At 39.1% G+C, this 27485-nt stretch overlaps 4 protein-coding genes across 7 annotated transcripts; 1 reads left to right on the forward strand and 3 right to left on the reverse strand.

Moving 5' to 3' along the window:
• Nucleotides 1-395: 395 nt before the first annotated feature.
• LOC125473157 (B3 domain-containing transcription repressor VAL2-like) lies at nucleotides 396-5853 on the reverse strand. 4 transcript variants are annotated; one of them, XM_048575579.1, is made up of 13 exons: nucleotides 5572-5853; nucleotides 5318-5445; nucleotides 4684-4765; nucleotides 4475-4576; nucleotides 3503-4155; nucleotides 3278-3374; nucleotides 2975-3149; nucleotides 2626-2702; nucleotides 2127-2549; nucleotides 1937-1986; nucleotides 1732-1845; nucleotides 1575-1642; nucleotides 396-1332 (listed from the first exon to the last, which is right to left on the reverse strand). In XM_048575579.1, the coding sequence occupies exons 1-13, from the start codon at nucleotides 5848-5850 to the stop codon at nucleotides 569-571; spliced, it is 3012 nt and encodes a 1003-aa protein (XP_048431536.1). In that variant the 5' UTR covers nucleotides 5851-5853; the 3' UTR covers nucleotides 396-568. The 4 variants fall into 4 exon arrangements, with proteins under 4 accessions (XP_048431536.1, XP_048431544.1, XP_048431547.1 ...); XM_048575587.1 differs by having other exon boundaries at nucleotides 5600-5745; XM_048575590.1 differs by having other exon boundaries at nucleotides 5568-5713.
• Nucleotides 5854-8181: 2328 nt separating this feature from the next.
• Nucleotides 8182-11176, reverse strand: LOC125473163 (pentatricopeptide repeat-containing protein At5g16640, mitochondrial-like). The gene has a single exon (XM_048575596.1). The coding sequence runs from the start codon at nucleotides 10875-10877 to the stop codon at nucleotides 9351-9353; it is 1527 nt and encodes a 508-aa protein (XP_048431553.1). The 5' UTR covers nucleotides 10878-11176; the 3' UTR covers nucleotides 8182-9350.
• A 2820-nt stretch (nucleotides 11177-13996) lies between these two features.
• Nucleotides 13997-18261, forward strand: LOC125473165. The gene is made up of 4 exons (XM_048575601.1): nucleotides 13997-14315; nucleotides 14402-14954; nucleotides 15933-16048; nucleotides 17540-18261. Exons 1-4 carry the CDS (start codon nucleotides 14184-14186, stop codon nucleotides 18005-18007), a joined length of 1269 nt encoding a protein of 422 aa, XP_048431558.1. The 5' UTR covers nucleotides 13997-14183; the 3' UTR covers nucleotides 18008-18261.
• A 3259-nt stretch (nucleotides 18262-21520) lies between these two features.
• LOC103961214 (leucine-rich repeat receptor-like protein kinase PXC2) lies at nucleotides 21521-25676 on the reverse strand. The gene is made up of 2 exons (XM_009373749.3): nucleotides 23618-25676; nucleotides 21521-23338 (listed from the first exon to the last, which is right to left on the reverse strand). The coding sequence occupies exons 1-2, from the start codon at nucleotides 25069-25071 to the stop codon at nucleotides 21895-21897; spliced, it is 2898 nt and encodes a 965-aa protein (XP_009372024.2). The 5' UTR covers nucleotides 25072-25676; the 3' UTR covers nucleotides 21521-21894.
• Nucleotides 25677-27485: the final 1809 nt, after the last annotated feature.

Consider the following 27485-nt stretch of genomic DNA (forward strand, 5'->3'; position numbering starts at 1 on the left):
TTCAAAATACCCAAAACGTCCAAAAACGTCAATATGGAAAAGCTGCGCGCTGGGTCTTTATTTAATTGCCATGGTCTTGAAAGACTCACGAACATCCTCTAATTGGAATCACTCCAAAATTCATCCATTTGAATACCTTATGATCAAGAGGAAATCAAATGTCCTATATTGAAAATACAAAACAAAGTATCAAAATTCACCAAAATAAACTAATAAATTATAACTAAGAATAGGGTAAAAAATATAATATAAAATCGACTCATCAGTACACGAGCGATATTATTACTTTAATTTAAACTAGGGTGAAAGGGGAAGGATTTGAATTCGGGATGCATTAATGTGCGTCGAACTTGGATAATATGTTTAGGTAGTGTATAAAATATGAAATGCAGAGATGAGAATTTGAAATTGAGACTTATTTTTGACACATTAATTTACAAGTTAATCTATAATGTAACGTACATTCACACTCTCAGCTTGCAAACCAAAGAAAACAGGCACAAAAGTCTGCAATTATACACGAAACAAGTCGACAAAAATTTCGAAAAGAAAAAAAAAAGCCGGAATTTCATCGTAGAGGGTCATCTTGGCTTTGATCCGGCCTTTCTTCAACCCCGCTTTCTCGCTCCAGACAGTGATTCTCGTCAAGTTGTTCATCGGTCTCATTAGCAACTTGCGGCGGAACATGTGATGTCGAACTTTCCTGTTGCTCAGATATCAAGCTGGTAATACCATTGTGTTTCAAATATGTCTCAAGAGGAAGGGTTGCAACCTGTACAAGGGACATCATACTCACATGGTCTGGCCCTGCTTGCAAGTCTCCTTCTCGGCCCGGATGGGAATTCAAGTCTAAAATTCCCTTCCCGGTTTCAGCCAATTTGCTTTGGCTCTTGGATTCTGATTCATTTGCAGACCTGGCCTCGTTATCTGAAGGATCAACGTGCAACGATACAAACCTAGAAGTGCTGTCTACTTCTGCTTCATCCCTAGGGGCCCATGTGTGCTGGCTTCTGCAGGCAATCTCTGCTTCCCGCTCCGACTGACGTTTCTTCTTGTTGATCATCATGGTTTTAAAACGGCGTTTGACTGTCATGCACACGTTGCACGTGCATGTAGGCTTATGTTTGCCCTTTCCACTTGGGGGCTGGATGCACACAATGCATGAGCAGCCAGGACGATGCCTGGGATGTTTTGTTGTTGTAGCAACTAATGCAGCTTCTGGATCAGCCACACTGTCTCCGAGGATTGCAGCATTGGCCAAAGCATCAAGGCCAGAAGCTTCATGCTCCGGGGTTGGCCTAGGGTCTGCTGCTATTCTCCTTTTCTTCAATTCTGTAAAAACAAGACGTTAATTCAAACATTTCCTAGATATATTTTGATAAGAAATTTTAACTTTTAATTTTCGTATGCAGAGTGCAATTCTACAAGAGTCAGGAGACTCGGGACCATAACAGATGAGCAACCGAAGTAAATCGAAAGATTTCATAAATGTAGGCACCTGCGATATAGCAACCTAAGTAAACAGATGATATCTGATCCTTAAAAGTTAAGAGAGAAATAAGATGGCATCATACCTTTACTCATTCTCAGAAAGTTTTCCAGTTCCCTTGGGCTCAATTCATCTGGCATAGAGCACGAAGACCTGACTGAGACAAAGTTAGACATATTAAGCACTACTGTTACTGCAAGAAAGCTTGTAGGATAAAAGGAAAAAAAAAAAGTATTGCTAACCTGCTTCGATCCCAAGCATTGTCTGCACATATCCACTTTGATGAAAGTAGTGCATCAGCTGGCAATCTTCGCCATTTAGAGCAACTATCACACTGTACCCATTGCTCTTGTTCCCTAAAGAAGCAAAAATATCAATTGAATCAGAACAAGACAAATTGTGTAACGAGTCGAATGGCAAAGGAGAATGCTCTTTGTACGTTCTTACCCAGTTGACCGGACTGTGAAAATACTCCTCTTTCCAAACACTGGAGGTTCCTAGATAATACAAATTTATAGTTATTAATAGCCATGCGATCTATGACCATCAAAGTAGTATCTATCAATAGAAGTAACTGCGTACATAAATCAACAGTATGTTCTCTGGTGACCTGGAAAATCTCAATGAAACCACTTACTTCATATTCTTCGAACTCGAGATCTTCAATCACGACAGTGCTTGGCTTGGAAGCTGGAGGTGGACGAAGCAAATCCTGAGCCTCTTCCCAAGTAAGCTTCAGTTCTAGAGCATCTTGGCTATCAATGAGCAACCTCTTACTCTTGGACCCTATATTTCTAGTTCTTTTCCTCTCAGGAACTAATGACGGCAGCTGCAATCCCTCCCTTGTCCTCCCTTCCTGCTTCTCAGTTTTATTCCAGCTAATGTCACCACTAGATGTAGTCAAGTGTTTCGACAGTGCATTTAGATGGGGATCCATGCTTCCCTTAAATGACTGAAGAAGGCCAGGGTAACCACTTATTACAGGAAGGTTCTCAAAAACACCCGAAAACAAAGTTTCACTTGAGTGAGGGCCATTCTGAATGGCAGTAAGATGGGAATCCTGTTTATTTTGATAACTTGCATATCAATAATATATTATCCATTTTGTTAATATGACAAATGAAAGAGGCTTTTACCTGCATTGCAACAGTATTCGATGCTTTCCGAAACCCCATAATTAGTTTTCCTTCAGGATCCATACGACTGAAAGTCACTGTCCAAAAATTAATTAAAAAATATCGCGTAAGTAATGTAAAACATTTCTCCACTGAAAGTAATTTCGCTAATTACCCTGGAAAATCATTTAGAAAGAAAATAGGGCCTGACAACAAATTTTTTCTTTTCTTTTTTCAGAATTCACCATAATCAAAGGTCCAGGGTCCCAAGAGGCATGCTAGTGGAGTAAAAGAAAATTCCAAATCTACAAACACACACATGCACTCACAAGTACATAAAAACTAAACAAATGCAGTCACTGAGGATTACCAGTATCTCCAGCCTGCAACTGCATGGACTGTATGCAGGGTGTTACACCCTCCAAAACATACATCCTACTGTTGTTATTCGGCCAGAATCTGAACTGAAACATCCATTCTTTTCCCTTCACATCTTGAATCCTTAACGGAAGCCCCTCTGGTTGAGAGATGGGAGGAAAATATGCCTGCAGTGGTTCAAATTTGACTGAAACAAGAGCTTGTAGAGAAAAATATGGTAATGAATCCAACAAAGATGACGGCAATGACCACAAATATCAGAGAAATGTTGGGATTAATAAACTAGTAAACTTACCTCAGCACAAGCTTTAGGAAGCACCAAACGACCAATTCGACCAGCATCACTGGCACTTAGCATCTTTTCAAACAAGGGAACAATTGTGGAATTTGAACTTGATAGAAGTTAAAGAAATCACAGGCTGAGTTAGAGGGATAATCATGAAAATTTTCCTTATTTTATTTATGGATTGATGAGGTAGTAATTAACATTTGAATAAAGCAAGAAATGAAATATGGATACTCTCCAGATATTTGCTGTAATTCCTGGTCTGTAATCCTGGGCCAATAGCGGGGAAGTAGCTGATTCCGTCCCCGTCCTTCGGCAGGTGGCCTTGCCACACGTACATGTGAAACCATTGTAGATTTTTCGTCCAAACCTGTGGAAAGGGCCAATTTTGGGGGCTTTGGAAAAAGATGTTGAGGCCTAGCTCCTAGAGGGAGTGGAGAGGGTGTCTTGCTGTGTTCCCTTTCATCAACAATGGCACCAGGAAAAGGATTTGCTTTTCCCAAAGGTGAACCGAGGGTCATACTCAAATTTGTATGTGGAAGTGATTCATATAAATTATTTATCCCTAAGTTTGCCTTGAAAACTTCTGCTTTGGAAGCTTCAGATGATCCATGGGGTGCCTGATTAAAATTTGAAAAACATGCGCCTCCAATTTCACCCCCAGGAGGTGGAACATCATCATGTTTCAATTTGAGCATTAGCCCATTTGTGTTGTCGTTCCGAAGTTGAAGCAAGTTCATAAGTCCATTAGAATCTTTATTATTTCCCAACTGCACAAGCTTCAACTTTTCAACATCACGTCCATCCAATTGATTGTCTGTAATATTTGATTGCGGTTCACTGATTTTGGATGTTCCAAGATCATCAGGCTTTTCATCACTTGAAATCTGTGTGAACACATTTCAAAATCATCAGAGTACTAAGCTATATGAGTATACTTAAGCATGCAGCATGATTCTACCATAGTCTTAAATGCAGGAAATAACCGAAGTTTTGTGATGGTAGAGAATATCACAAGACTTCGGTGTTATTAACCAAAATCAGACCATGGGACACTTTGTCTTCCATGCTTAAATTACACCTTTCTAGCAAGAAATACATAAGAATCCTTTAGGACTGTCACTCCCCAAGGATCATTATAAAAATCACAAATTTACCACCATAACTGTATGTTAAGGTTGATATGACTATAGCAATTGATCTTACAGGGTGAGGTCCCGAATCCTTTGCACATTTTATGCACTTCACACCACCACCATCAAGAAGATCGAGCAGTAACGTGGAAGCAATGCATCCGCAATGTAGACGCTGCAGAGAACAAATTCCATTAAGTGCGTAGTATTGAATGGAAGGGCCAAAGGCGAGAAGTCAAGAAACCAAACACAAAGTTCTTTCTTTGTTGGATAAATGCTCACCTTGCCACATACTCCGCATTCCCTCCAACCAGATTCCTCTGAGTGGTATACATCACAATAAATCGATTGCTCATATACAGACCTAGTGTCAATGCGAATTCCACATCACAATACAAGCCATAAACTTTTCAAGTGATCCGCAAGAAAGCATTTAGAATAGGTGTTACCATAGCTTCCAAAAGACCATAGAATTCTACATTCTCTCGATCGGAATAGGTGTTACCATACCTTTACATAACTTGGTGGTACTGAAGAATTAAATGTATCATAGATTTTAATTATCAACGTCGATTATTGCATCATATCAAATACTACATGTTAAATTCCATTGGTAATATGAATAATACAATTAGTTTGAATAAATAAGGATGTAAGATATACAACAAATAACAAACAGAATGTCAAATAAACCAGTAAACTCGTGGAAAAATTAAAATTAAAATTAAAATCCAGACAAAAGCTACAATTTAGCACGCAGCCGTCAAAAATAAAAATCCAATAAGCACATGAAATTACAAACAAAAACAAATAAAAACAAAAAATCATCCAAATCCATGGCCGTAAAATTCCATCAAATTTATTTTCTAAACATCATAAATTGAAAATTTTAATCAAAAGTTAAAGATTTAACTACCAGCACTTGATGCAGAGATTGGCGAATCCGCCAGATCGCAAAACCCAACCTCTCTTCCACTCGATCGACGTCGAGGTCCCGCAAGCTGCGTTCATGCAAGTTCGCCGCTCCATTTCCGCACTCAAATTCTGTAAAATTTCAACAAATTTCAATCCAATCAGAAATTAATCCAAAAAATCCCCAAATCTAATCGTCACGACTTCGGAGAAAGCAAAAAACTGAAAATTGACCAATCAAACAGCAAACCTACGAACAGAGAACCACAAAAGAGAAGAAATCAACCGCAAGCTTGCAACTTTCAGCTGAACAGAATCAGAACTGCTCCATTTGAGCAGGTAGGAGTGGAAGGCGGCGGCGGCGGCGAGTCCGCTACCACTCTGATTTTTCGGCGGCGGAGGGATTGGAGTGGGATCGGCGATTTTGTCGGGAAGGAAGCGGCAGAGTGGTTGAGGACTTGGAGTTGAAATCGGATACCGGCGAGCAGAGAGTTGGATCGGCGGTTGTTGGTTAGGGAGAAGGGGAGACGTGTGCATGCAGAGTTGAAAATTGAAAGAAAAATGCACAAAACGCATGCACGATGATGATTATGCTTCAAGACTCGGCCAACTAGCCCACCCTCTCTAGTCTCGTTTTCACTTACTAACCATTTTTGCTTTAAATTAAACCAAAAAGAAAAGATAAATATTTAGTTAAATAGGTTTACTTAGTGAGATTAAGCGATTAAGCCGACGGAGCAAGAGAAACTTACATGCAGCTAGAAAAATAGAGACTTAATTACATGCAATTGAGACGACACCGTAATTTGAACACAATCATGAATTAAATCACTTTGTTTGTGAGATTTATTAGTTGTAGAAGCGAGAGAAACTTAGCGATGACGATGACGAGTAGATCTACTTTGTGAGACTGTGCCGACAAGAAAGATTTACCTATCATAGACCTTCCACCTTGATTTGCAGCAAATTTTGAATTAAATTCATTAGCTTTGAGAGATTTAGCTGAAGAAGCGAGAGAAATTTACCTATAATAGGTAGATCTTTATGCGACTCAGTTGATGAAGTGAGAAAACCTTACCTCCCACATAAATTCCCTCATGAACTGAAGAAAGTCTTCAAATTTCAAACTACGCAGATTTAAGTTGTGAGAGTTAGCCGATGAAGCAAGAGTTTTTATTATACTGGATGGATCCACTTTTCGAGATTGAGTTGTCGAAGGCTCGAAGTGACAAAAAATATAGTGTGCCACATGGCTGATAGCGTGAATCAAAGAGAACATTAAATTAAATAGTTTACTTTACATGAATGAGCTGATGAAACAAGAGAAACGTGTTACCTATAACGTAAATCCATCTAATAAAAAACACTGTAAAAAAAAAGAAACAAATGTAGTCAAGTTATTTAGAGCAGTATCAAGTTTGAATCATCTTCTTAATAGTTTAGGTTAGTTTTGAATAATGTTATGAAGCATACATTTTCGAATATGACATTACATGATGTACTTAAGATACCATGTTGGTGATATTGAAAAAGTTGGCATGAAATGTTAAAGTTCAAACATAACATTTTATTCTCTAATACATCAAAAGACTAAGTGCTAGTTGAAACCAAGACCTCTGGTTTTTAATTTGAAGGAAGCCTCGCAATCCACTCTTTACCACTGTTCCACCAGCTCGTGGTTATGAAATGTATATTGGCTTCTAACAAGATTTGAGTCTAACGTGAAATATATGTCAACACTGAAAAATTGTATTTAAAAAATAAAAATAAAACATTTGAATTTAAATCTAGCTTCCTTCTTTGCACATTGTTAATACATGAATTTTAATTTTCACTAACAATTGAGTTTTGAATTCAATATTTTCTCTTTTATTACATGCACTCAGACGTTAAAATTCAAGTTCGAGTATGGGATTGAAGGAGAAAAAAATCATCAAACTCAAGGCTAAATAAATGAATTGAGGAAATTAGGGTGGTGCTACCACATACTTAGTTTTACCTATTACACATCTTTTTAATTTTTAACTGTTGGATCAAATAAATTCAAAAGTATTACGGGCGTAAATTAATAATGAATGTGACACTTAAAAATGGATAAAAATAAAAATAACACCGGAAACTGCGCCGGTAGTAGCTTTCCTGTCCAATTGCTTATTTCGCATGCAATAAAGAATTAGTTGTGAATTTACAAGTAGCTCGCTCTCGCGCCACTTATCTACGGTTTTACCGCGAAGCCCAGATTGTGTGCGGCGTCGAGTTCTGCGTCTTTCGGTCTTCAGGGAGTCACCGGACCGTCAAACTGCGTGAAGTTTCGCGATGGCATGATTAAGCGAATCGCAGCCGTTGACATGTTTTTGTATTTATGACGCCATAATAGTAGGTGGTCGACGTAACTGACGTTGTGTGAGCTGGATATGTGGGCACCTACCAAAGCGCTGAAAGGGAAAGGGCAGCGCACGCGCTGTGGACGGAAGAGTCACGCCGATAATTGTGTGGACTGGACGTGCTGCACATGTTGGAGATGTCGTTTTGGACCATGAACAAGGAGTGGGACGGTGTTTTGGACTAATTAAATTGGTTATGATTGAAACCAAGAATGATTAACACGTTAATCGCAGTATTATAAGTATAACAAGGAAACTAAGCAACAACAACGACAACTAAATATGAAGTAGTTGAGATTATCGTTGAATATTTTGTTTTCTCGATTTTGGACTTTATATAAGAGTTGTGATTGCAGTTCCACGTATATTACAATTAGTGAGAACGTTTATAACCAACTAAGTTGAGATGGTAAATTACAACTAAGTAGAGGGCTATCCATGCTAACTTTTGAGTTTAGTCGAGCTAGCTCTGTACATAGTTTTGCCAATACCTTGAGCTACAAGTATGATTGGGCATGGGGAGTTATGGATGTAGCGAAGGAAAACTTGGGATGTTATAAGTTCAATTTAATTCACAAATTAGATTACAGTCTCATAGTATTTCTCTTTTTTAATTATTTTTATAGAAGCGGGAATGGAGAGGGTAGAACAAAATATAGGACCTTTGGCGCTAATGTATATGCTCTAAACCACCTAAGCTACGAGTCTTTTATCTCTTCCTCATAGTATAAGACGGTTTAAGTTTGAAATATCTCTCTTACTGATTTAAAACCACTTAAGTCTAAACCCAAAAACATTTGAGGCCCAATGGGCCTTATCATGGGCAATGGAAGTCAGAGAAAGAGGAGGAAACCTGCCCAAGCCCAACGCACGGCGCGAAGCAAAGACTCCGAGTCCGACCCACCGTTGTACTTATCTAAATTTCCGGCACAATTTGAAGTGAAAAGCACACACCTTTGCTTCTCAAACAATCCACAGCCATGGCGGGAACGGCAACCTCCTTCAACGTCTCCTCCGCCTCCACCATCCTCAGCCGTCCGTCGCAGATTTCGTCGTCTGTCTAAGAATAATACTCTATTGGTGTGAATACCCATCAGACCATGTCTTGTTTGGAGACATGAAGACTGGTAAAATACCACCAGACCGAAATGCCATTACAGGGTTAGGCCGAGAAGATGAGCTGATCAACCAGCTCTGTGTGCAGACTGTTTGCCTCGTTTATCTCTCGGGTCTTAGAAATTTTTAGAATTCGCCATTGCACCGTCTCTCAGAGGAAATTTTTGAGAATGGAATATCTCCTCTTGGTGGCATACTAATTTTCGTTTTCCCGTTCTTAAATTCACATGTCTTCTTGCCCAGGAGGTGGAACAAAGCCAGCGACTCTTGACACCGGTGCGGTTGTCTATGTCCCGCTGTTTGTAAATGTGGGTGATGAAATACTGGTGGATACCAGAACCGAGCAATACATGACTCGTGCTGAGAAAAACTAGTAGAGTTCTGCCTCAGAGATATCTGGTTATCGGCCGCGGAAATTTTGTACTGTATTTTTGTTTACTATGCAGAGACTTTACTGCATTTGACGATAGAGCCTAGAAATGTTATATCTGTACATCAAATTAGTGGAAGAGAGAAATGAGCACGAGCAAAGTTATCTCATTGTTGAGGTTTTTTATTAGGAATTACACCTCTCTTCAACGCCGCGCCATAAACGCTACAAGCACCGAGGAAACTCCCCTGTCGATTCAGTTCTTGAATTACAGGGTTATACGACACTCTACCGGTTGCTCTACCCCCTTCGAACATGATGCTCAAAACTAACAATGCTTTGAATACCTTTCCCTCAACACAAAGGCCTTGAATCACATTGTTAAAGGTGACGATCCATGGCGAATGCCCCGTTCGAACCATCTGCTGCAAACTGACCGAAGCCTCATCCATCTTCTTCCCCATGCAAAGACTCTGGATCACAAGGCCATACGTACTCGCATCTATACCCGAATGCCCGCTCTGCATTTTCTCAAACACTTGGTGTGCATCTTCCAAGAGGTCTTTTTCCTTCCATGATCTCCGACACAACCCTCTCACAAGATTGTTCATCAATCTCTCCTCCACTTCAAACCCATTTTCCACCATCTCCTCATAAACCCTAACCGCATTCCGAATCTTCCCCCACTTCAACAATCCATGCAGCAAACTACTGTAAGTAATGCAATCAGGAATGCAGTTCATCTCCTTCATCTTCTTCAACACATTGAGCCCCTCCATGGGCCTCCCTTCCTTGCAGTATCCATGAAACAGAGCATTGAAGCTCACCACATCCGGAATCAACCCGGTCTCCATCGCTTCCACGAGCAATTCCATCGCCTCATCCGATCGACCCACTTTACAAAATCCAACCATAACAGCAGTGAATGTATAAATATCAGGTTTCACTTCATCTTTTTTTATTCTCATCAGCATATCATATGCATCCTCCACTCTCCCCACATAACATAACCCCTTCAGCAAGCAATTGTAAATCTGCACTGTGGGCTTCAAACCAACCCTACCCATCACCTCAACAACCTCCATAGCCCTCTGCAATCTACCCCTCTTGCAGAATGCATTTACCAGAACAGTAAAAGTTGCAGGATCTGGGTAAAACCCATTCTCCACCATGTGGGTTAAAACCCCTCTGGCCCCATCTAGATCGTTTTTACCGCAGTAACACCTTATCAGGATGGAAAATGTCAGAGAATCTGGCACCAACCACAGAGCTGATGATATTTCATCAAACAAGCTCAAGGCAATATCAGGCTCTTCTGCTATTACCAGAGCCATCAGCAGAGAATTGAATTCAGATACGGTTTGAAAACAACCATCTTTTTCAAAAACACCATGAATTTCACTTGTTTTTTTGAAGGGCAGAGCTCTGATTCTGTCAATGAAATCCTGCACCTGCAATCTGCTGGCTGGGTCGTCAAAACTCGGATTTGGGTTTTCGTTTTTGGACTGAAAGATGTAATCTTTTGGGGGCTTCTGGTGGATGTTGGTGGGATTTGTAGCTGAGGATGAAAGTGCTGCGAGGAAAAGCAGCTTACTGCTGTATTGGGTTCTGCAGAAAGGAGATGGAGATGGAGATGGAGAGTGAAAAAATGTGCAGGGTGCTGGGCACGAAGAAGGCATCAGAGAGAGGTCCATGGATAATTGCTGGAGTTGTGTCTGAGCTAAGCTTGGAACAGCAATAAAAAGTTCAAATTTTGATTAGGTTCGGGGAAAACGATACCAAATACCATGTCGTTTTTGGAGAAAATTTTGTGTGCACTTGGAGTTGGATAACCATGTCATCCGTACGCTTACACTCAACGACGAGCACCCTCGGGCTGGTGAAAGTGGGTCTTTCTGGTAAAACTCTTACTTACACTGAAAAGATTACAATGATATAATAGTGTATTCAAGTTACTTATGAATTGTCTTGTATTTTATCTTTTAATTTTTTCTAAAATTTCATAAAATAACTTAAGATACTGTCATAATTACATTCCGTTGTGAATTTTGTGATTAGCGTTTAAATCCTCGTCAATCACGAGAAGTTTGCAACATTTCATGTATGTGTATCATGTAAAAATGTGCATGGAAGAGGCACTTACATCAGGAATTAAAAACATGGAATGAAAGGTTGGAAATTCAGACAATATATAAAAAGTTTACTAATTCCCAAATGCTGCGACTTTCAAATGCGTACAGATCTACTGAACGTCTTCCAAAACCTGGGGTCTTTGGCATCCGGGATTGGGATGTCCTTCTTTTTTCCACTCATTCTGCTCAGAATCGGTTTGATCATCTTCCTCAGAGCTTTGTTAAACCCCAACCCACGTCTCTTCTTCGCAACCAAATGTGGCGGTGATGGTGGTGGAGGTGGCGGTTCTGATGGACCTTGAGTGATTAAAAGAGGAAACTCGGACTGAATATACGCCGGCTCGGAGAGACTCCGACGCAGCATTGCCTGGTTGAGTTGCAACTCGATGGAGAGCCTCTCGAAATGGTCGAGCAGGGAGCTCTTGTCGTCCCCGAGCTTCCACAGTTTCACTTGATTTTTTGCTTCAACTTCTTTCATCGCCTTCTTTGCCTCCACCATTTTCTGCACATTGATTGTTTTAATGGCACTGAGAGAGTACTAATAACTGAAAATTTTGGTTTACTTTTTTGATATGGGGAGATTAAGGATTCGGATTCATTTGAAGTCTGCAAGGAAGCAAGGAATATCACCAACATGGAATCTGAAAAAGCTGTCATAATTTATGCAGTAGGTTGCAGTACTGGTCCAATATAATTCCTGCAAACAAGAGAGGTAAATGTAGAGGACATTAATATGGAGCACCTTAAATCTAGGGAACTTGTAGAGGCAAAGAGACATGCGAGAGGACTTTCTCAAAATGGGATTTTTCATGATATCTTTATCGTCTCATAGTTTAACGTTAATTCTTGTGCTAACATTATAAATCATTGTGCAAAAAACATGAGGTGACAAAGTGCATTGCGAGTCCGACGTTTGAGAGTCTCCTTTAGCATTTTCAAATGCTCGTATATTAGACAGCTGAATTTTAACAGTTTTAATTTGGTCATTCAAAAACTAATGCATCATATACACGTGTATCGCAGAAAAACCATGCACCATTATCAATTAAAATTTCAAACAAAATTTTGTGGTGTGATACCTAAATGCAATTACGTAATACAACTCGTTCGCATGTTATAATTTACGTAAATATTTAATGATATGCATCCAAACGGCAAGAGTTTAGAAGCCAAAAATTGGAGTCATGACTTTATTCTTTCTTGCATCAAAGATCTTGTGTTTTATTCCATAGATATCAAATCGACACTCTTTCCGGTGTTCAAGGTTTGTTTGGCACACAAGTAATCAAGATTCATTTGCAATTGCAATTGCCTTTGTGTTTTTTTTTTTTTCCTAATACCAATAAAGCCATTAAATCACGTTCTACTAGTCAAAACGTCTAATCAGAATAAGCCCAGATTAATATCAGTTCGTACCTGGAGAAGAATTCATCGTGAAAGAGTTAATATTTCGATCTTCTCTTCTTTTAATTTCTTATAGTTCTTGCTCTCAATAGAACGAGCGTCTCCAGTCGTTAACTCGAGAAGACAGGCCAAAGACATGCATAAATGTTTTGGTAACCGCTGCTCCTATCATGGAATCAGTTACAACAATTTCTTTAGAGGTTTTAACCATCTCTTAATCCAAAACGTTTTTTTTATTAATGTATCATTAAATATATTAATTCCATTAATAATATCTGTCTAATTACTTATATATCAAAATATATATACACCAAACACATTTTGGTCTCACTTGCATTAAGAGTAAGCTCTTACATTCTCCCATATGAGAGTCTCTCTTTGGCTACTATCGTGCGATTCATCAGCGTCATGTATCGAACCTATAACATGTCATATAAAATACGAGCTAGAAATTCGTCTCCAAATTACTGAACCATCCCGTGGTGTGGTTGATCAAAGTATTAGTTTGTTTTGCCTAAAATTCATTAAGATATGACAAATTGCACATAAAATAGCAACATATTAGAATAAATAAACAATAGTAATAGCTAGGAGCAAATACTGGTGTATTCAATTGGGAATTTGAGATATTTAAATAGATTTATAAATTCATGGATTTTTATGGAGTTTAACTGATTTGTAAAGATTCTATGTAAAATTTTAATTTCATTCCCTAGAAATCTCATGAGGAGAGTGAGATTTTTGGATGCTTAAAAATACACTACAAAATCTCTCTACTTCCCTCTAATTCCTCACATTTTCCAAATTCTTGAAATTCAAATTATAATTAAATACACCTGTAATATTATAAACTTTTTTAAAATTGTAATTGAATACACCCGGATTTCTAAAGATTTTAATAAACTATCTTAAAATTCTAATTAAATACACATTAAATTTCATTAAAATACTACTAAATTCATTAAAATAATTTAAATCCTTCGAAATCCTAAATGAATACATCAGCTTAATTTTTAATTTTTAACTTTTTAATATTACCACCATCACCTCGTATCTCAGTTGGCACAATCACTCGCTTGCTACGTGTCCCAAACCGTCCGATTGGAGTCTGGACTCTCTCTGCGCCTGCGAAGAAGCTGACTTCTCTAGCAAACCTAGCGTCAAATCTCTGCAAGCACACAGATTCCAAATCAAAAACCCTAATTCTCGATCCAAATCCCCAAACCCTGAAATCCCAACCCTTCCACAATCCCAATTATCCCCAAACTCAAAACCCTAATCCACCTCAAATTCTAACCCATCTCGTCGTTTCCACTCAAATCTGCAGATTTCATCTTAATTCATAAATCCTGCAACTTTATCCCCAAAATGCGATCATTCGGATCGGGATTCGGATCAGTTTCTAGGGTTTTGCCGCGGAGAAGCTGAATCCGATCCGAAAAGGAGAATCCAATTCTGAATTGAATGGATAGAATCGGTTTTCTGGCGGTGTTCTTCATCATCTTCGTCGTCGTCGAGGTTTCCGATGCTTCTTATCTTCTCTCCAGGCAGAGAGTTTTGATTGGTGAGCATCAAAACGACACTACGGCAGTACCAGTAACTCTCTTTCCCTCTCTAGAATCTGAATTTCTTACTTTTTTAAGGTAAAAAATTGGAACTTTATTTGTTTTTGAAAATTATAGGATAACGACAAGGTCAAGGAGGATTCTCCGGTCCCGAGTCCGCTGCTGCCTTCCACGGTGTCAAGTTCTGGTGGAAATGGGTCGGATACTAAGCCGGTTGATGATCCGAGTAAGGACAAAGTGGAGACTCCGCACCCCACGAAGACTACGGCACAGATAGTGGATCAGGTCCCCAAGGGGGGCTTGAATAATGATACTAAAAAGGGTGAAGGGAAGGATCCGGGGCCTGACAAGACATTGAAGAAGGATCCGGAAACAGAAAAGAAGAAGCCGGACACGGACAAGGTGGTGAAAGATGATCCAAAGCCGGACACTGACAAGGTGTCTAAAGATGATCCTCAGCTGGTTCATGACAAGTCAAAGGATGATAATGTGACTCGTTCCGCGGATGAAGGTGGTAAGAAAAAGAGTAAGGAGAAGGAGAAGAAGAAGAAGAAGAAGAATGATGATGTGACCCAATTGCCAAAAGAGGATAAGGAAAGCTGTGGTGGGGTAATCAAAACATGTGAGGTCAAGGATGTGGCGATTGCTTGCATTAAGAGCTTCGATAGTGGTAACGCACATAACTGTTGATGCTATTTCACTGACATTCTACACTAACTGGTTTGCAAGAAAATATGTTTTGTTGTGAGATAGAATTCAAAGACGAAAACTTAGAACTTATTATTGATTGGTTGGCTATGTCTTTGCATAAAATCAATGCTTCTTATTTATGTCAGCTCCAGATGGTCGAAAGTCATTTCTTGCGAGTACTACTTGTTATCCCTTTTTTTTTTGGTGGAAGGGCATTGCAATTCAGTACAGGCTATATATTTGTAATTACATAGAACTTGGCTTGTTCTATGACACAAGGCATGATAGTAAGGCATTTCTCCTTGGTAATGAAGTTTATAAACGTGATGCTGGATCTGAACCATCAATCAGTAAAACATGAATATATTTTCAGTTTTGGTGGAAAGATGAATGCCCTTGGGTTCTAAACCGCTATGTCTATAAGATTACTTTGAGATTATCTAGGGATTTATCTGGATATTGAAAAGCTTAAAGGTGCCACTGTGTTAGTTACATATCAGACTTGTTTTTTATGCAGTCGTTGTATATACTGTGATCTTGCAGACTGTTTCTGTGACATAAATAGTAGATACTTTTTCCAGAGTTCTACCTTACATTGTTGTTTTTTTCATTTTGTTCGGTTGACCTAGATTTGGGTGTTTTATTGAAATATGTTTGGACTTAAAAAACAAAATCTGGCTTGCGGAATATAAGGAGCAGAATTAGACCTGATTTCAGTTTAGTGTCAGACGTATCAAAAGCTATATACATCTTTAAACTGTTCGCTGAGGGAGATGTCTTCTCTTAAGTTTGCATGGGTAGTTGGAGATGTTAAATTGCATTTGTGCCTAGTGAAATTGCATCGACTTACCAGTTAGCTGTGGATTTAGAGTAGTGTAGATCAATCAATACCATCTGACCTCATAATTATTAGTGAGATGAAAAGACACTAATTTTCTCTTCTTTTCCCATGTTACAGGGTCCAAAGAAGTGGCCATTCTGGTCCAAAACATAGGAGACAGCACTTTGAAGGCAAAGCTTTCTGCAGATGATACCAACAAGGACCTAGAGATCCTCAAACACAAAAATAAAAAGGTAAAGATCATAGCATTCTACCAGTGTTCATAGGATAATAATCGAAGCTTTTCAATGTTGGATGACAACAAGGTTCTAAAGATGCTAGGCGTTAATTGGGCGGCTAGTTGGGGCCTAGCGCCTAGGCGGACTAGGCGGATTTAAGTAGATATATTATATTCGTGTAAATAAGTCTTTGTTTATACTTAAAATATACATAATTTCATCATAAACTACAAAATAGAATGACATATATATATATATATTATGAAGTTTTGGAACATAATGAAAACACGGAGAACAAGTATATAATGTGTGTTCATTTGAGTATTCAACGGATCTCTTACAATTTATTAAAAAAATAAAATGCAAAATGAAAGTTATCTATTTTCTGTCTAAGTGAGTTACAACCTAGGTGAGTGCCTAGGTGAGTCTGGATGGGCTAGGCGTGTGCCTAGGCGGGCGCCTCAACAGGTCTAGGTGCCCTTTCTTAATTTTCAAACACCTAGGCATTAATCGGGGAGGTGGCCAGCCGCCTAACACTTAGGCAGAGCCGAGGTGGCCCTAGGCGGGGATTTTTAGAATAGTGGATAGCAAATGCTGTTGTATCCATCAGTCAAAAGTCTTTGACAAAAAAAGAGTCAAAAGTTTAGGCACATAAGAGAATTCCTCGTCATAACTCTGCTACTTTGTTATTGTTTTTATGTGGTGGTGATATATCTTTTCTTCTCTTTTCTGAAAAAAGAAAAAATTTGAAAGTCGCCGTGTGATGACATAGTTTTCACCTTCTGATTAGACCACAGTCTTGCACTATTCTTTGTTGTGTGGGTTTCCAAACACAAGAATGGCAGTATTTTGTAAATTCCTGTGGGAACAGTATAATATTTTTGGATTGGCCTGAATGTGTAAAAAAAAAAGGGAAAGAAACATGACCAATAAGACTCCATTTGGTAGCGTGTTTTTCTTCTTAGCTAAAAAAACAAAGAGGAGAGGAGAGTGGAAGGGAGATAGGAAAAATAACAGACTGATTTTTAAATGAAAAATAAAAAACATGAAAAGTAAAAACTATTTTAGATCGTTTTTTGTTGTAGTTCTTTTCTCCCTCACCAGCTGGTAAAAAACAATTCGATTCTTCCTCTCTTATCCTCTCTCGAGCTTTCTCCCCTTAAAATGTTGGGAACAAATTAGAATTGTGGCTGAGATAAGCGGAAGGGAGATGTGAAAGTTTATGAGAAGGGACGTACATTCTACACTACTGGTGTTCTCCTTAGAACCAAAATGTTGATGACCCTGTTTCTGTTTAGATGACCAGCTGAATTGATAATACCAAGCAAAAGACTTGCCATTGGATACATGACCTTACTTAAGTTTGTTGACCTGCCTTGTATTGGTTCATTATTTGGTGTCCTAAATTAACCATGGAATTATATTTGTGTTTTCTGTGACTGTTATGTGGGGCGTAAGTTGACCTTTTTATAATCAAAATCGATCTGTTTACTATTTCTTTTACAGGTCAATATATCAGTTGATATGGGCAAAAGCACCAAAATAACGCTAACTTCTGGAAATGGAGAATGTGAGCTTCTTATGGATCCTCTCCCTCTGGCATCTGAAGGAAACTTAAACTTATTCATGCGTTTCCCTTCGCTCGAGACTGTAGCGACCCCGATCAATGCTGCCTACTTCTTGATTATTACGGTGCTAATTTTTGGAGGAACGTGGGCTTGCTGCTTGGTCAGGAAGAGGAAAGAGCGTACTGGAGGTGGAGTTCCATATCAGGAACTCGAAATGGGATTGCCGGAATCTGTTTCAGCAACTGCTGTGGAAACGGCTGAAGGTTGGGACGAAGGTTGGGATGATGATTGGGATGGCGATAATGCGGTGAAAACACCTGGGACGCATCTGGGAAGCATCTCTGCGAATGGCCTTACGTCGAGGACCGCGAACAAGGATGGGTGGGATAATGATTGGGATGATTAGTTAGTTTAGAGCAGCTCAAAAGAAAGAAGAAAATGGGAGAAGAAGAAGAAGAAAAGAAGGACGAGGTACGAAAGAACAAAGTAGGAAAATCGAGATACAAAATGTAAAACCTTTGTTGACAAACTGCATTGTTGAAAGTAGCGGTTTTCGTGTAACTGAGATCCCAGGAATTAGGTCTGTATAAGTGATTGATTTTTACTGTAATTGCAAGAGGTAATATATTTTTGGCCAAAGTAGTACACACTTTTGCTCCACTTGGTTCAGTTACTTCGAATTAATTTCAACAAGGTCAAACTTAAAGTTTTTATGTGACTCGTTCTATAGGTTATACAACCCTAGTAATTCAAAAAGAAATTTCTACAGCACCCTTGCTCGTTTAACACTGCATACGGGTGCCGATGGAGGTATTGTGATTCTTGCTCACTTATCATTGTGCTCGGGACACACAGCACGTCATTTTCAGGTGACGACGTAACTTTAGCGCAATTTTGTTTACATCTTTAGCAATTCGAAAAAATAAGTTTTAAGGTAAAAAAACATGTATGAGATTAGTCTATTTACTTTTCTTATGGGAAATGGTGTTGGTGCTAAAAATACCGGATCATATTATCACACAACAAAAACTAGAAACTAGACATGATGGTCTCATTTGTTGTCTATGATTGAGCTGGACTGAATAGCTCACTAGATTACGTTGAAGGAAGAAATGCAAGTCAACTTTCAAATTTTTGTCGAAGTTGAAAGTAGAACATTCATCACGTTTTGAAGGAAGCTTATCCTTACAATCCGTCCATTTTTATGGGAATTTGGAAGATATATATTTTTTTTATGACCAGTCAATCTAATTCCTTTCACTTTGACATATTTTGAAACTTGAGACCTATTTCTTTCTTCATCGTACCTTAAATCTAGTGAGTTATCTAATTCTACACACCAAACGTGGCCAATATCTTCCCAGGGTTTCCCCAAATACAACAGGCAATTTCTTGTAAGCTAGGCACTAAACTTTTGCCTTATATTATCATACCTCCTGTACCTGCAACGCTGCAAATTATAGTTGTGCATTGTGGAAAGCAAACATAAACAGTAACTGATGGGGAAACAGAAGAAAACCTCAGCTCGAATAGAATGCCTTTGCCTTTACAATTTGGTTCCCATGTTCTAGCTGATAACAGGGACCCAACTGGAGAATACAGATAGTCGATATGGTACTATCTACTTCCCCTTTTTTGTCAGCACTCACCAGGTCCCCTTGAAGTTGACATCACATCACTCACGTCCCTATCTCATCTCCAAAACATGCTTTCCTTTTACTCTTGCTTGTGATCAATGAGCACATTCACTGTACGACAACATAGCCAAACATACTTTGATGACTTACATGTACCCGTAATGTTACTGCATCGGTATTTCGTATCAGTAACACGCTGTTGTATAGGAGTATTTCTCGGGTACCACCGCAATGACATTTAGAGTGTACGTAAATTTTTCTTAGATTCTAATGACATGACACGAGAAGTGAAACAAGTAGAATTAAATCAATCAAGGGCTTGATACTTGAGGGAGATTTGAGATTGAGTAGTGCTTAAGGGATCTTAAGAGGGCTTGTGAACCGTTCGTGATGACTTCAAATGTCTATATTTTTATATCTTTAAAAAGATCATAAGTCGGTAATGAGAGATTTTTAGTGTCGAAAATATTGCCTAATACATCAAGTGTAACAATACAATTAGTTGAAAACTTAAAAAAAATTTCAACCAATTACAATTAATGTATCCGACTATATTTCTGACATATTAAAAAATTACTCGTCGTTAACCGGTTAGTAAAGTGTTGATTTTTTAAAATTTCATTAAAAAATAACCTAACAGAGATTAAATTCGTTGGAGTTGGGACATGAACAAAATACATTACTTTTTGGTATGATGTTTTTGCCTTGACAGGAGTCTCACTCACGCATTTAGGTGGTTAGTGGAAGCGTGGTGGGTCTTCCACTCATTCGGTTCCTCCTTGAAAAACACCAAGAAGCAAAGCCGACAACTTTCTCCTCGCAAAATGCATCCATTTCCAAGGTGGTGTTTTCTTTTCTCTATCTTCTTAGCCTTAATCAATTCGGGAAAATTTTATTATGTTCTGGTGTATTTTATACATTATAATTTTTTGTTATTAGATTCTTGACAAAAAAACTCTAGCGTGGATGATAATCTCATTGACTAGTTTAGATTTGGTTGCACTTGCATTCTTACGAGAAATTCTGCAATGTACTCATGGTATTTCCTGCTCTCATATGACGAGAGATAGAGAAAATGAGATATACACACAATTGGACTCAAGATTTTGCCGGCCGAGGAGATATTCTCTTATGCTTATCTTTTTCTTTAGTTTATCCATCACAAAACACAATAGAATATACAACCGGTTGCACCTTAGTCTCTCTACTATTAAAAAGGTGGTTTATTTGTTTGTTTTGGTTGCGTGATTATAAATCAAAATGTTCTTATTGTAATGTACAGGACATGGCATGATTGCCAATTTGCCATGCATTACGAATAATCACTTTTGGAAAAGCGCTTCTAAGTGGCTTTTGAGGATGAGAGAGAGAGACCCATGTGAGGTGGTCTCATGATGTTCCAAAGGCCGTTTGATTAGGTTCCCCTCTCGGGTCCAACACCATTTGATTAAACAAAAGCTTCACATCTAAGTGTTAATTATTATTCACCACGTTTGCAGGAAGACACAAAGCTTTTCAAATTAAGAGAAAGATTAAATAACACACTAATCTTGATTAGGGTCAGTGGAGTACGCACATGATGATATTAATTTTGAATGATAAAGGTTTTTTTTTTTTACCACGTTTCACCTACAAATTCTTTAACTTGAGTAAAAAGATACCGTAATTAGAGCCTAGTAGGACTAAAAAGAGTAACATGGCCAACAAAAAAAAAGGAGTATAAATAAAGCAATCTGGCCTAGCTTCCACAAATTTTTCAGTGTGTTGTGAAAACGAAACGGTACAAGTGTAATATAATATAATTAGTTAGAAACTTGAAAAAAAAAATCCAACTAATTATATTATTACACTTGATTCAGTGGTTAATGTTCCCGACATGCTAAAAATTCTCTCCCCTAAAAATGCAAAAAATGATGTTTCTTTTAATCTTTTGTAGTGTCTTAGAAGGAAAATTATGGGTATTATTCTACTTCGTCTTCTGAACTTTTAATTTGGTTTTTTAACTTTTATGAATTATAACCATTATTCTATTTTGTCTTTGAACTTTCGAATGTCTTTTAACTTATAAACTTTCAATTTATGTTAACATCGGGAGATAGCGACAAGGTCCAAAGTTTAGAAATCATTGCTAAAGTTTTACATATTTTCTTTATTTTGATGCACTATCTTTTAGTGAAAGTATCGAACTCCCGTTTAGTCTCTAGTAGTATCTCCTTTTAATATTGATCATGCGTTCGAATCTCCCCTCTCTATTGGTAAAAAACCAAGGACAATATGAAACATAGAAACGGAGAAAAACTTGCATACACTTTCCGTACGCCAAAAATAGCTCGATGACATGTAGGTAACACGCGAACACAAGTCCAGAGACAGATTGAGTCAATTGTTGCTTACACTCAGAGATCTTCAACCCAAACCCTAATTAAGTTGTTCCATTTCAAACCGGTGAAAAGCAATCCGGCACCTTATAAGTGCTATAGAATTAAGTAGGGAAAAAAATACAGAAATAAATACATTACCGAAAAACGGATTTGAAGACATGGAGATGGAACTCCAACACTCTGTATTCTTTTAGCTTTTGCTTGAAACAAAACCGGATTGATCTTCACCGGAACATGGCGATTACCAGTTCATTTTCTCAATCAGTAAACTAAATTTATTCTAATTCTTCATGGCCTTCTGAAGGGCATTGGATGAGTTCTAAAATGTTGATCACTTCACTCATGTCCGGGCGATTTGATGGCACTTGAGACGCGCATATTAAACCCAGCTTTACCACCGGAATTGCCTCCTCTGCTGGAAAATTGCCAAGGAGATTTTTGTCAAGGCATTCCTCCATCCGGCCTTCCTCGAGCGCTCCCCTCACCATGTCACAGAGTACTATCACGTCATCCTCCATATATTCGACAGGCCTCTTTCCAGTCACCACCTCCAAAACCAAGATTCCAAATCCATACACATCACATTTCTCAGTAATCTTAACCGTTTGACATGCAAACTCAGGCGCCATGTACCCAAGCGCGCTTTGGATTTTGCTGCTTAAGATGCACCGGTCTAGTGTTGGCAACAGCCTTGCCAGGCCAAAGTCTCCCACCTTAGGCTCGCCATTGCTGTCTATCAAAACATTAGTTGATTTCAAATTGTAGTGGATTATCTTCATTTGGTGCAAATAAGCCAAACCCTTTGCCATCCCAAGAATTATGTGGAACCTCTGCCGCCAAGTGAGACAGGTTTTGCCAGGTCCGTCATGCAGATTCTTAAACAGACTCCCGCATGGAATGTATTCATAAATGATGAGCTGCAAGGACGGAGTCCAGTAATACCCTTCAAGTGCCACAAGATTACGGTGCCTGATCTTTCCAAGTCCTCTAACTTCCCTCTCGAAATCTTCTTGGGACTTGATCAAACTTGAGACTGTTAGCTTTTTTATCACAACTGAACGCCCATCACGAAGGGCTGTTTTGTAAACTACTCCAAACCCACCACGACCAAGTTCGCAGTCCTTGTTGAGCAAGGCTTGTGTCCCAGCACCAAAGTCAGCGTCACCAGAAAACATGACAAGCTTGCCGTAGTTTGGATCATTACCCGGGGAATTACTATAATCTTCCCCGCCTGATAACTCAAGAGGAGCAGCAGAACGTGACAATGAAGACCGCACGTGCATATTGAGGACCGTTATAGCTATGACACCAATGGCAATGAATACAGCTGCACCAATAGCTATGAGAGCTGATATGCTGAATACGATCTTGTGACCATGAGTTGGACCGGAAGAACCATGGACGGGGTTGGATGAATTAGGGTTGAGGACAATGGGTTTGGGGTGAACGGAAGGGCAGGCACGGGTAACAGCAGATCCACATAGGGATGGGTTGTCTGAGACAGATGACGGCGGGATAGTGTTGAAGAATCCCCCTAATGGTAGTTCACCCTCAAGGTGGTTGTGGGAGACATTGAAGTAGAGGAGGTGGGAAAGATTTGTCAGCTCTTTTGGTATGCCTCCTGATAACTTGTTCAAAGACAAGTCGACATATTGAAGATCGGTAAGGTTAGCAAGGGCTGTAGGAATAGGGCCAGTCAGATTGTTCTGAGATAGAATCCTGTATAATTCGAACACGTAAAAGAAAAACAATTCAGACCAATTTAAGCTCCATCTATACTTGTAAGTAGAGTAAGATACTTCAGCATTGCTACTATATATACCTACTGCCAAAGAAAACAGAAAACAAAAACATTGGAAAAATGAAAAGCATTCGGAAAACATCTTCATGTTAAGCACTTTCTGATGTAATTAAGTCAGGTTCCTTACCGTTCGTTATAAATCATGTGTAAAGGAACATAACCGAAGAAGTAGACATAAGAAGAACAAGAGAGCTTACAGATTTGTCAGAGATGAGCACTTTGCAATTTCGGCTGGAACTTTCCCGGTTAGAAAGTTCTTCTGCAGTCTTATTTCCTTGAGTGAGACTGCCCCTCTGATTTCATCAGGAATGCTTCCATTGAGCCAATTGTCACTCAAGTCGAGAACATATGCCGCCTTTAATTCACCTATACTTGCTGGAATCCAACCCAACAGATGGTTCCCTGACATATTCAAAAACTGCAAGCTACTAAGAACACCAATGTCGGATGGAAGCACATCAGAAAACGCGTTCGACGACAAATCCAAGACCTGCAGGCCTCCATTAGAAGCTGCCATTGACGCCAATGAACTGTACTCCTCACTTCCACCTAATCGGTTGCCATAAAGCGAGACACCGTGCAGACCGAGCTTAAAAATCCACGAAGGAAGCTTACCTGCTAACAGATTATGGCTAACATCTATGGCTAGCAGATTGTTGCAATTTGCCAACGTATCAGGCAAGCTTCCAGTAAATCCATTCCTAGACAAGTTCAACTTTTCGAGTAGCTCGAGATTTCCTAATGAACTTGGAATTTCACCAGAGAAATTATTACCAGACACATCCAACACCTCAAGGTTCTTCAAATCGCCAAGCCAATTCGGAACTTGCCCCGCAAGCAAATTCCGCTGTAAACTCAGACAAGTGCATGAATTGAGCCTCTGAATCGAATCCGGTATTCTTCCAGAAAACAAATTCTCACTAAAATCAAGCAACTTCAACTGCAAACAGCTTCCAATGTCCCCAGGAAGCTGTCCTGAAAATCGGTTTTTTGCCAAGTTAATCACTCTCAAATCATACAAATTCTCAATACCTTCAGGAACTTCACCCTCCACCAAGTTATCCGCCAAGTCAAGCGACTGAAGCATTCTCAAGTACCAAATCCCAGACGGCAACTTCCCGGACATCCGATTCGACGAAAAGTTCACATCCACCAACGTCTGGCACAAGCTCAGGGACTCTGGAATCCGCCCAGTGAGGTTGTTTCTGGCGAAAGAAACCACCCTGAGAGACCCACATTGCATGAAAAACTCCTCCGGGACCGACCCAGATAGGCTATTCCGGCTCAAATCGATAACCTGCAAGCTCCCGAGGTGTGGGAGATCCGGGTTTATGAACCCAGTGAAGTTGTTGTCGGAAAGCGAGAGTCTTTGCAGATTCTGCAGCCGCAAAAGGCCGCGGCCGATGTGCCCGGATAGCGATAATCCGTCGAGAACAACCTCGGCGACTCTGCCGGTTGTCGGGTCGCATTTGACTCCGACCCAGCTGCAGGGACTGTCGTCGTCCTCGTTCCAAGAGGCGAGCTTGGCTTCCGGGTCGGAAAGTCCCGCCTTGAAGACGATCAGGCCCAGAACGTCGTCGTTGAAAACGGGGTCCAGGGCGAGTACGAGAAGAGGAGCAAGAAGAAGCAGAAAACAGAGCTCAAACGCCATTTTTTTTCAAGTCTGATAAAATCCCATGAAAATTTCAGAAGTCTGAAAGCTTGAAAGCTGTGAAGAAAAACAGAGGAGGAGGTTTCTTGGTGTAAATGTTCGAACTGAACAGAGAAATGCAACTAAGGCATGTGTGATAATGGGCAAAGAAAAAGGGCAAAAGGTAAAGTGATCAACCCACCAACATCAATCACAACACCCTTCCACTTTTTCTCTTGCTTTTTTTATCCCTTTTTTTTTGTTGGGGTTTTTGAGAAAACCAGGGAAAAAAAAGAGCATAAAAGTGATTAAAGGTGGAGGCTTTGAGGTGGGAGAGTGGAGGGGGGATATGGGTTTTGGGGGAGGAGACGGGAGGCGGAGGGTGGCGGGGGAAGAGGCGGGAGAGGGGTGGAATTCGAAGTTCAAACCCTAGAGAGGGAGGAGGGAGGGAGGGAATTGAAGAAAGAGTGTCAGGGAGTGTGTTGGGGTTGGTGTGGAGGAAGAAGAAGAGTGGGAGAGGAATAATAATGGTTGGTGTGGAGTGGCTCTGCTGGCTCTGGCAAGAGAGTAAAAGCGAAGCATTCAAAGCTTCTAACGGCGATGGCAGAGAGAGAGAGAGAGAGAGAGAGAGAGAGAGAGTGAGTGAGGAATAGTGTGAGCTCTTTATTTTATTGGCTTTATTGGAGTTGTGCATTTGGTCAAACTAGAATCCAAGGTGTTATCCACTTGGCTTTTTGAGCAATTACAACAAGATATTTGGTAGTGTTGCTTAATTAGTAGAGAAACATAAGTAGGGCATTCTAATAAGCTGGTTGGTCAGATAATTTCATAAAAAAATGAGTTCTATTGCATTTGAGTACCAGACTCGCAAGATGCAAGTATAGCTCTCAATGCATATAGACACGGTCATACTTTTTGGACCTATACAATTTTTATCTTTAACTAGAATAACTCTTGGATTGGGTAAGACCACGTGAAATTAAGTAAAATCAATTTACAGGAGATCTTATGTTTTTCAATTTTTGTAAGACATGTCTTAAAGATAAGGTGGTCAAACACAGGAATTTGAAATCCTTGATATGAGATTCTCTTAAGTAGAAAAATGAAACCTAATCGACTTAAGACACTATAAATTCTAGAATATTCATCAAATTTAAAGAACAAGAAAACTACTATCTTGAAAACTTCTTGTTTCAAATTCAAAGAAACAAAACTCAAAACTTATATCGAGCCTAACTCAAAAATTAATTTCTGCTTGAGCATACTTGCTCTAACTAACTTGACGTGTTTTCTTGCAGTAAACATGTTACTCAAGAGCATGTGTCTCCATCTTTACAGTCTTTACTTTTTCCTTTTGTCCTACCCCAGAAAGTACAGTCAAAATTCCTTATATAACTAGTCGACCAAGTACTAGACACCAAGCTTTGGCTTTGTTCAAATACTCTAAACCAGCTTACACCAACTTCTTTTGGACCTCTTCTGTTTTTGTTTTGTTTGACTTCTGGAAACTCAAATCTATGTATTTTGCCCAATTAATTTAAACCCGAAGCTTCCAAAGTGCAAGAAAATTCTCCTTGCTTGTTTCAAGTTTCCACGCCTACATATTTTGTATCTTCTGTGTGTCTCGAGTATCGATGTTTAAATTAAATGTGCTTCTTGGGAGGATTGGGAGATGTCAGAGATGGCAGATGAGTGGCGTAACTGGCGCATCTTTGATTAGCAATTCTAAATTAATTAATCAAAGCTTTGTCAAAGTTCTTTGCTTTAAAATAAGGAACGAGGATTCTCGTTGGAACTTTTTGTAAGAATTCTACGAATTTTTTAATGATATTTATTTATTCTTTATTATATGATTATAAATTATTGTAAATTTTTTTATTTAAAATTGAATATAAACCGTACTTGATGAAAACTGACTGTATAATGTACAATTAACGGATGTGATTGGAGGATTCTCGAGATCCTTACAAAGAAGATTTGTAGAGGATTCTCGTTCTAATATACGGAAGCCATGGATTTCTAAAAAAGCACAAAGAATTCGTTGGAAGATTTGAGGTTTAAATGGGCTCCTCTACTGTGGTACTCCTATCTCCCAAATTAAAGAACAATGACATAAAGGTTGAGGGCCTAAAACTTATTAGGCCATTTGTTAGAGTTGGGCTTTGACGAGTCTCACGGTGTGCGTGATTGGTTTTGTCTTAAGAGTTTTTAAAGTATGATCGGTGCTTAAAATATCGATATGCAAATTTATGAAAATATTAAGAATATATCGATACCGGTTACCTTCGATAGAAATTATGAAAATTTGCAATAAGTGAGTATGTCAACTCATTTAGATTTAGTCGAAATTAGAAAAAAATTTCTCAAAAAATTTTGAAAGTTCGAAATCTGTAATGGGTTCCAACAAATTTTATGTAGTGAATCAATAAATATCC

This window comes from the organism of the source record quoted next, unplaced genomic scaffold (genome assembly GCF_019419815.1).
Source record: "Pyrus x bretschneideri cultivar Hongxiangsu unplaced genomic scaffold, Pyrus_bretschneideri_v1 Contig11, whole genome shotgun sequence".
Classification (NCBI taxonomy): Eukaryota; Viridiplantae; Streptophyta; class Magnoliopsida; order Rosales; family Rosaceae; genus Pyrus; species Pyrus x bretschneideri.

Excerpts from the sequence above, each read along its gene's own strand:
- LOC103961214 (XM_009373749.3), bottom strand. The coding sequence starts at position 25,071 with ATGGCGTTTGAGCTCTGTTTTCTGCTTCTTCTTGCTCCTCTTCTCGTA. Across the intron at positions 23,339-23,617 it reads TGCTCATCTCTGACAAATCT|GATTCTATCTCAGAACAATC; the intron begins GTAAGCTCTCTT and ends CGAATTATACAG.
- LOC125473163 (XM_048575596.1), bottom strand. The coding sequence starts at position 10,877 with ATGGACCTCTCTCTGATGCCTTCTTCGTGCCCAGCACCCTGCACATTT.
- LOC125473157 (XM_048575579.1), bottom strand. The coding sequence starts at position 5,850 with ATGCACACGTCTCCCCTTCTCCCTAACCAACAACCGCCGATCCAACTC. Across the intron at positions 1,846-1,936 it reads TTCACAGTCCGGTCAACTGG|GGAACAAGAGCAATGGGTAC; the intron begins GTAAGAACGTAC and ends TTGCTTCTTTAG. Across the intron at positions 1,333-1,574 it reads CTTTCTGAGAATGAGTAAAG|AATTGAAGAAAAGGAGAATA; the intron begins GTATGATGCCAT and ends TTGTTTTTACAG.
- LOC125473165 (XM_048575601.1), top strand. The coding sequence starts at position 14,184 with ATGGATAGAATCGGTTTTCTGGCGGTGTTCTTCATCATCTTCGTCGTC. Across the intron at positions 14,316-14,401 it reads ACGACACTACGGCAGTACCA|GATAACGACAAGGTCAAGGA; the intron begins GTAACTCTCTTT and ends TGAAAATTATAG. Across the intron at positions 16,049-17,539 it reads TCAAACACAAAAATAAAAAG|GTCAATATATCAGTTGATAT; the intron begins GTAAAGATCATA and ends TTTCTTTTACAG.